At 40.5% G+C, this 9,531-nt stretch overlaps 1 protein-coding gene across 3 annotated transcripts in view; it reads right to left on the bottom strand.

Annotated features, from left to right (window-relative positions):
* Positions 821–9,531, bottom strand: part of LOC109832863 (zinc finger protein ZOP1) — a 12,247-nt gene continuing 3,536 nt past the window's right edge. The window contains exons 4-10 of one of the 3 annotated variants that reach the window (XR_002245008.1): positions 9,374–9,469; positions 8,891–9,244; positions 4,689–4,824; positions 3,443–3,551; positions 3,290–3,365; positions 3,019–3,099; positions 821–1,260 (exon numbers count right to left, since the gene is read on the bottom strand). Coding sequence is in view for 2 of the 3 variants with exons in the window: in XM_020400326.1 (XP_020255915.1) it covers positions 8,913–9,244; positions 9,374–9,469 (428 nt within the window). In the remaining variant the exon portion in view is untranslated. Of the gene's footprint in view, positions 1,261–3,018; positions 3,100–3,289; positions 3,366–3,442; positions 3,552–4,688; positions 4,825–5,636; positions 5,904–8,679; positions 9,245–9,373; positions 9,470–9,531 lie in introns of those variants that run through there. The other 2 variants (XM_020400326.1, XM_020400325.1) reach the window with 2 other exon arrangements.

Genomic DNA, 9,531 nt, shown 5'->3' with positions numbered 1-9,531 from the left:
ATTCCTAATTTGCACTAAAAGAAAAAATCATAACCATCAACTAGATAATCAATGGCTGTGATTAGAAAAAATCATAACCATCAACTAGATAATCAATGGCTGTGATTATGTAGTGGTCCCTCCACTATTTTTTGTGTAGTGGAAAGGATCCAAATCCGAATGTCATGGCTACTCTTCTCCTTAGAATTTTGCCTGAAATTAATGTTCCCAGTAAGACTACTACGTTTCACTGAAAATTCAGAAAACTTGTAACATAAAGTTCAGAAGGTTGCAATAAGAGAGTGTACATTCTCATCTTCTGTTTATGAAGGTAATTTTCGTGCTGCTTTTCATAATTTTTTTATGCAACAACACGTGTTCTGACAGCCAAACTAATATAATCATTTTTTGGAAGGAGAATGATCAAATTAAGCATACTACTGTTCATTTCCTTTTGAATGACACATCTTAGATTGGCCGTAAACTAATATAATCTTGTGCTGTTTATTAGGGTTATTTGCATTATACCCCTTTAATTATGGGTACTTGCGAAACTATCCCCAGAATTTTTAGTATTTGCAAAACTAACACTTAAATTATCAGTTTCGAAAAAAAAAATACCTCTAGATCAATGAATCTAGATCAATGAATCGTTGACTTTGACGGGCTAATTGTAAGCGCAATATAAAACCTATCAACAAAATAGTCAAAATTTTACTTGTCGAGCTGATAATTTGTCAATTTTAGGTGTATTATCCCCCCCCCCCCCAAAAAAAAAAAAAAAAAAAAAAAAACACCTTTACCCCCCCCCCCCCCAAAAAAAAAAAAAAAAAAAAAATTGATGGTTCATGGGATAGTTTTACAAATACTAAGATTTGAGGGGTGGTTTCGACAATACCCGTGATCTAAGGTGTATATGCGCAAATAACCCTTCCCTCTAACTTGGTTCCTGAAGGGCTCCGCTTGATTGGCTGTGACACCAGCACACACGCACAAATTGGTTGGTCGGTCAAAGCTGCCCGCATGCGTTCAAACCTAACCGGTTGCTTTCGAAGGATCCACCGTTACAAAGTTTGCCCCACTTTCCGTCTCTAAAATCACGCTCTTTCTCTCCGGCCCCCGCCCTCTAAAATTATGTGCAATAAGGTTAAAGAGGGGACAAGAATGCAAGGGCTTTTGAGGACAATGCCATGATAGAGGCACTGGAAGACAATACTCGACCACATGATTTCAGTTATGCTGTCGACGGGCTACCGTGCGCGAGTAGGCAACATCTCCGAACTGTGATCAGAGATTTCGAGGGCGCATAAAGTTTCTTCTTAAAATTTAAAGTACAATTCGAAAACAAAAATATCGTTTTAAAAAAATTAGCAACTTACGAGCATTGGCGAACCTAAAAGCAATTTCAACTATCCAAGACATTAATTTCAATATATTAAATATTTAAGGGTGTTGATGGTTTAAATCACACGGTTAAAAAAGAGAAGGTAGGTAAGGATTGAGTTGATATGGGGGCCGCTCGATTTTCCAAATATCTGATTTGGAGTTGGACTGCTCGTCCCTGCACGCGTAACAACTCGTAAGAGGAAGAGGACTGGTTCCCCCGTTGTTCCTCCAACGATCAAGTCAGCTAGGTGCTTGAGTGAGAATATGAGAAAAATGCAGCGGAATGGAGAAAGATTTCTGAGAATTTGCTTACCCTTGTATTTGGAATAATTTTTCTTTTTATAGTCAAGCAAGAGGGGTAGTCTAGTATTTTTGGCCGAGCCTTAGCTGGCGGTTGAGTCAGCATCTATTTTACATGTGTCGATCGTGGATCGGCTGCGTGATGAGCGCTATCATTTCGACATTAATGAGATGCGATGGGAGGCGCAGAAGCCGGCTTGGTCCGATGTGTCATGAATGGTGTAGGGGATGGAGAAATGATGGCGTCTGTCAATCATTTGATGTGACGCCGACGCGCTGTCAACGGGGGAGGTTCGAGGTTAAAATCGTCTTTTGGCTTGTAACGAGGGGTGTCAAGAAGTAACGTCTTTCGAGTCGACCATGCGAGGTGTCGAATAACTGGTCGAGTGGGCTCGTAACGAGTCGTCTTCGACAAGAGGACCGACAAGTATCGCTATTCGAGTCAACCTAAGGAGATGCCGACTCCGCGAGTCGGCTAAGTCGGGATTCTTGGTTGTCCTGACCGTCAATTCGATTTGAGCGGTGCATGTAGGGGGACACCTGTCCGTTACTGACAAAGAACCATACTTTGACGACTGAAAACACAAGGGCATAACATACAACCTTAAAGAAATATAAATTCATGATATGAGGCTTTATCGTTTAATGTGGGTCCATACTGGCTAAAGTATTTGTGTTTCTACAAGCCAAAATATTTTTCAATTTTCATGAAAATTGTGTACTAACCAAGTGGCAACAACCGGCAAGAGTGCCCGTTAACCAATCTATCTCTACTAAATGTGCATAAAGTTCGGACATGCCCACGGAAAGGTCCAAAGACAATGATTGGGGTTTGTTGAGCGTCCAAGCGTCACAATGATCCACAATAATCACAACTATGCTCGTAGACTGCACATGAATCACGTAGGCTCAGATGACGATGCAATAGGGCATGTTCGTCTGGGTTAACGGGTTAACCGTAGTTTATTTCAAGCTCTAAAAATACCCAAGGTCGCAAAAAGGTTAAATTAACGGCTAATCATTAGAGTCTCGTTTAAGCTTACAGCTCTAGGACTCACCGGATTCCGCCTGACCGGGATGGTCATTTTAAGGCGAACTCCGATGAAACAAAACTCGCTGATATTGGAAAAAGCCACAGCGGACTTTGTCATTGGAAGTGATATGGGTAGGGGTGTGCACGGTTCGGTTCGGGTCGGTTTTTACCAAAATTTGAACAACCGAACCGAACCGCCTAATATTCAAAACCGAACCGAACCGTTACAAGTCGGTTCGGTGCGGTTCGGTTCGGTTTGTTCGGTTTTTATACTCTACAGTTAAATTTATGTGAAATATACAAAGAAAAAAAAATCTTACCTCTGAAAGTATCAACATATCATTCTCTGATACTTCTGCTGCCAAAATGGAAGGCCTTCGCACCACAGTCGTCTCGGAGTACTGCAGAGCTCAGAAGTATACAATAATAAGTTAACGAAGCAACACAAATCTATATAGCCCAATCTCACCGAAAGTAAAAGAAAATCACATAACTGAAACGAGCAATACTTTGTGGAAAGCATGAGAAGCATATGATAAGCTAAAAACCAAGTAGAAGTATGTTCTCTTATCTATCCATGATTGAGTATACCTTCTGCAAGGAGGACAGACGGTCCACTGTCAATGCATCAGCTTGCACAACTCCACAATCCAGCACGTCCTGTCACCTGCAACTACCATTAAAATATCAACAAAGAAATTGACAGTTTCTCAAAAAAAAAGGAGGCTACTCTCTATATTTCACCTTGCTAATGTGGAGGTTGGGAGACTGAATCTCGCTAGTAAAACCAAAGTCCGGAGCACCCGTAACAACATGAACTTCATGCCCAGCTACAATTAAAATGTCGCACAACCTACATCAAAACCATGGATCCCAATTGAACTCAAGCGTTGAAAATCTTATCAAATAAAACCATGGATCAAAATTTTGCATTTTCTGACCCCATAATTAACACAAAGCCCCTAACTTTCTTTTTTCTTCATTCCACTAAACAAGCATACAGCTTAATCTTGAGCTAGCCATCTGCTCTCTACTCTTTAACTAAACTGCTAGTCTACTGATTCCGAGTTTTAAAGATGCAATAATTTTCCAAACCAGAGATCTCCAAAAATGGAAGGGGGGAAACCAAAATTGTCCATCTGAGCAAAAAAGCAAATACTTCATTTCAAAACAAAACAAAAAAAAAAAGAAAAAAAAGAAAAAAAGAGGATCATGGGATCTCGATCGCCAGCTTCGTCTTCTCGATCGCCATTTCTCTAAGGAGGCGGAGTTCCGAGCGGCTAGCGGCTGAGGAGTGACGAGTGAGAGAGAGTGAGAGAGTGGACTGAGGAAGTGAGAGAGGCGGACAGAGAGTGAGAGAGTGGCGGCTGGGAAATGAGAATGGGATTTTAGGGATTGAGGGCGTGAGACTGAGTTTGAGGGAGGGGTCACGGGTCGGGTTGAGGGTTAATGCCAATGGGTACTGGGTATTCGGTCGGTTCGGGCGGTTCGGGTTGAAAAATTTTCAACCCGACCCGAACCGTCTCATTCATAAAACCGATTTTTTTGGATCGGTTCGGGTCGGTTCGGTCGGTTCGGTCGGTTTGGACCGAACCATGCTCAGCCCTAGATATGGGCAAGGTGATGGTGTCTGTAACAAGACCACCCCCTTGAGTGAAGATCCTCTAATTGTTGAATTTTTGAGTTTGAGTTAAGAGCTTGGAATTCTAAGTATCAACCTAGTCTTCCATTCTCCTTCCTAATGTACATCCGGCAACTTTCACACGAAACAACATTAAATTCCACTAGTAAGCACCCATCAAATGGATGATATGCCAACACGTTCCTTAACAAATTCCTTCACAGGATCGTAGCAGAGCAAATAGTTTGAATCAGATGCGACTAAACAAGATCAATGATCAAAAGCATACTTCAAAGCATGGCAAAATCCTAAAGCTATCGTCAGATTCTAGTATCAATGTGACAACTTGCGCGATGCGAAACTTCATACCTGAAATAGGCCAAGGTTCATCGCTAGAATTGATGGTCAGGTTTCAGGTTTTATGGGCAACACTGTCGACCGTGTGCAAAGTGAAATGTTGAAGTCCTTGCTATTAGGAACATAATCCAGTAGCTCTTCTTTTTATCTGGAATGAAAATAATACTGAAGTTCAAGTCCAAAGGGCATAGTCTGAAGTGATTCTTCGCAAGGATTCAACTTAGAAGAATGAAGAACCCTTAAATAGTTCAAATTTAAAACATAAGTCTGACAATTTCTCAATTCTGCGTGTCATATATTTCCTTGGTTGAGTATGTAGAAAATAGATGATAGATGCAGTACCAATTATCATAAAACTCATTCTAGAAAGTATCACGCAAATCCCAACCAGCAAAAAGAACATGAAGTAGGCCAACTTCCAAGTCATTTCCAATGTTTTAAACAAGCACACTGTGAAGCACTCTTCCCTGCGCTTCAAAGCATAGCAATGACAATTCAATATAGCCTACAGGGGAAAGCTCGAAACTGTAAGGCTTATGCTATTTGGTATGAAGTTCTACTTTGCGCTTTGTGCATCGGAATATTCACTTTATTAAGCTTTTCCTACCTCTAATTTTGCTCTACATCTTCAAAAGATGAAGAGTTGAGAACCTTGAAAAATTGGGACAAAACCAGCTCCTAATACATTTGTTAATTTTCATCTTTTATTTATGCTCCGTCTTCAATCTTTCTATTAAAGGTTACACCCTGTTTTCCAATCACTGGCAAGAATCATGACCTGAAGTTCTTTGCAGATACTGCTTACTCTTTTTTTATTTTTTTGAAACTGAAAAACAAGGTGAGGTTACATGTTCATATATATATATACATATATAGAAAAGCCAAAGTGAAAATGTACAAGATCTAACAAAATAGGGAAGGGACGGAACCAAAAGAAGATGTAGCCGGTAGGGAGCGGACCTTGTCGTCATCATCCAAGCTACATCTGCCTTATTTCCATCCTTCCAGGGATCAAAGTCATGGAAGGTTATAGAAGAGTCTGCTGATAATGTTAAGACAACACAAGTAATTACAATACACTATACTAGATACTTCAAAAGGAGAGTGAGTGAATCCTGCTTAGAAGTTGTCTGCTGCGGTCTCCCGCCCCATCTTTGGCCAGCTCCTTTAGACCGAGATCAATGGTAGCCTTGTGAAGAGAAGAGGCCCTTCTACTACTAGATGCTCCTGTCCAGAACAGGGTAAAACGAGCAACATTAGAGGCTATATTGTGATGTGAAATATGGACATCGTTGAATATGATGTTGTTTCTACTATTCCAAATCCACCAGCAGCAGCAAGGGAGGAGAACCCTCCAGAGGGCTCTAAGCTTCAAATTAGCCAAGAGATTGGGCTTGGCAGAGATAAGATGGTCCACTTCCTGAGGCCAGTTCCAATCTTCTCGTATGAGATGAGGATTGTCCAAACGTTTCTAGTGAAAGAGCAGTTATTAAAGAGATGATTATGAGAATCAGTTTCAGTGCTGCACAGAGAGCATATGGGGTCTCTTGTCCATCCTTTCTTAGATAGGTTATCCTTAGTATTAAGTTTATGATAACTCAAAATCCATAAAAAAAACCTTTACTTTGAGAGGGACAGGAGATTTTCAGATAAAATTGGAAAGATGGTAGGTGGTACCTCCGAAGTTGAGAATATTATAGAACGACTTGACTGAGAACTCGCCTGATGAGAGTTGAGGCCATGTTATACCATCTTGGACTGATACATCTGGTGGCTTGGTTGACTCAAGGAGAAGGTAGAGCTTGGTGATATCAGATCTCTCCTCTGCTGCGGATCCTCTTCTGAGAATTGAGTGTCATTTCCAGGTGTTATGGATGAATAAACCTTGAGAATATGTAGAAGTATTGCTGGAGAATGCTAATTTGTACACTCTAGTGACCATTCGGCTTCCCTCCCTCTTAAAATAAAACTCATCAGGAGAAGGATCAAATGGTGGAAAAGACACGTTCTTCAATCTAACTCTCAGCTTGCATCCAAGGCCCTGAATGATCTTGACCATCTCAACTATTTAGAAGAATCTAGATCCCTTTCTGATTATGAACTCCAATCCAGAGTTAACCTTAGAGAGCTCCTTTTTTCTCTGGCCAAAGCTGATGAGATTAAATGGAAATAGAGATTTAGGATCCAATGGTTAAAGAAGGAGATAACAACACGGCTTCTTTCCACAGAATTGCTTCCCACCGTAGGAGGATCAATTTCATTCCCTACCTTACCATCAATAACACCATTCTCTCCTCTGGGTCAGACGTCAAACAGGCATTCTATGACTATTTCTCCAATCTTTTCCAAGCTCAACCAGCCTCTAGATTCAATATCAATTGGAACCATTTTTATCCCCCCTCTCATGTGGACCTTTCTACCTTGGACTCACCCTTCTCAGTAGACGAAATCAAGCAGGTAGTTTTTAACCTGCACCCAGACAAATCCCCAAGGCCTGATGGTCTCCCTATTCATTTCTTTCAAAAATTCTGACATGTCATTTATCAAGATGTTATATCCTTTATCCAGTCATTACACTCTGACGCAAAACCTCTTCATAACATCAACTACTCTTATATCTGTCTCATTCCTAAGAAGGAAGGGGCCAGCTCTCCAGCTGAATTCAGACCCATTAGCCAGATCAATAGTTCAGTCAAGATCTTCACCAAAATCTTAACTAATAAGCAAATCTTTGGTAGACAGATCTCAGTCCGCTTTTCAAAGTGGCAAATCTTCTCTTGACTCAATCCTCCTGGCTCATGAGATGATCAACCGTTGCTCTTCTGGAAAAAAAAGAACTGTGTACCATAAAAGTGGATTTTTTCAAAGCTTTCGACTGTGTTCATTGTGACTTCCTTCTCTCCCTTCTTAAAGCCGGAGGGTTTAGCCCCAGGTAGTGCATCTGGATATCCCACATCCTCTCTTCAGCAAAATCTGCAGTCATTGTAAATGGTTCTCCCACCGCCTATTTCAAATGCCATCGAGGTCTAAAACAGGGTGACCCCTTCTCTCCTTTGCTCTTCCTGTTGATTGTGGATGTCCTAAACAAGATGATATCTGCTAGTATTCAGTCAAGAGACCTTTCTAATCTTAACCTTAAAGGAGAGCTAAATTCTATAAGAACCCTTCAATTTACAGACGACACTCTCATTTTCTATAAAGCTAATCATAATGACATCATTACCCTTAAAACCATCTTGTTCATTTTTGGCAACATCTCAGGTCTCAATGTTAATCACTCCAAGTCATGTCTATTCTACCTGGGCAAAGTCCCAAGTAGGGGAATTCATCTGGCAAACAAGCTTAATTGTTCTATTGGCTCCCTCCCCTTCTCATACCTTGGTATTCCTCTCAAAAAAGTACCCTCACAAGACAGGAGTGACAACCCCTTCTAGATTCTTTTTCTAAGAAGTTAGCTTTGTGGAAAAACAAGTCTCTGTCTATTGGTGGAAGACTTACTCTCATAAACTCTGTTCTATACTCTCTCCCTTTATATTACATGTCATTTTATAACTTTCAAGTTAGCTCATCAAAGCTATTGATAAAATCAGAAGAAATTTCCTTTGAGGTAGCTACCAGCAGTCCTCTAAACCTAAATGTCTGTTTAGCTGAGGTAGAGTTTGTAAAGCTAAGAGTGAAGGAGGTTTAGTAGTCATTAACTTGTAACCATTCAACCTTGCTCTGCTTTCTACATGGATTTGAAAAATCCCTGATAGTAAGTCTTATATCAACAAAGTCATCTTCTCCATTTACTTTGTAAACGCCTCCAACCCTATATTTAATCCTCCAAAAGTTTCGGCATCTAATCTGATTAAAGACTTGCACTCAATTCAAGACCCTTTCCTTAGCCAGGTTCGCTGGACTTTCAGAGCTGGTAACACCTGTAGATTTTGGCAGGACAAATGGATGCTGCTTACTCTTACTTCGCAGATTTATATATAGATGATACCCAAAGCATTAGTTATATGCCTAGAACGGTTAGCATTGATTTCATAGCTATTCCTAACGAAACGCTAAACAAAAGCACAGTTATAATACAAGGGTTTGAGGACCAAGACATACTTGAAAAGTCAGAAGAGCAACCCCATAGTGAGAGGAAAATTCGCCAAACTGTGTGCGCTCTAATTTCTGCATAACAACATGGATATGAGCACAGACTTATAGTTAAAATGTACCTCCTCATTGAGTATTAACATGTCAATATGATTTGTAAAGGCCCATCAATGGCTTCTCCCTCTCTTCCATTCTCTTCTTTGCAGCTTCTCTAGCCTTGAGAGCCTCAGCTTCCTCCTTTGATATGACCTTGGTCTTCTCATTCACCCTTTTTCTCTTGTTAACAGCAATTGATGATGGAGCAGCACCGTTAGCAGTTCTTGTGGTGTTTAGAGAGGTGGAGATGACCAAACCAGGAGCCTGGCCACCTTTGGCTTTAGAAGCAGATCCTTCGCCTTTTGATACGGACGAAGAGCCTGTATCTGGTCTTGAAACCTTAGAAGTTTTGAATGCCTCTCCTTCTGTAACCCATTTGCCTAATTTGGGACAAAAATTGAATTATGGTATAAGACGCATGACCAAGAAAATCTGCACAAAAATATATTCAAAGAAAGGGAAAGGTTACTAAACAACTAATGAACAAGTTTAACTCCAAAGTTCAATACCTAAATCGCTGGAATAAAATAGGCCAGAGTTAGGGTCATAGTGATATCCTTTAGACAGGTTGTAATAATATCCAGAAGCAGCATCATATTCCCAACCTGCACAAAGAAAATAGATGTGAGCTTCTTCAAGATCAACTAGCAAAAATTATAACTAGCCC

This window comes from Asparagus officinalis, chromosome 3 (genome assembly GCF_001876935.1).
Source record: "Asparagus officinalis chromosome 3, Aspof.V1, whole genome shotgun sequence".
NCBI classification, from domain to species: domain Eukaryota; kingdom Viridiplantae; phylum Streptophyta; class Magnoliopsida; order Asparagales; family Asparagaceae; genus Asparagus; species Asparagus officinalis.
Note: the sequence above shows the minus strand (reverse complement) of the source record. Positions and strands in the feature narration are given on the sequence as shown.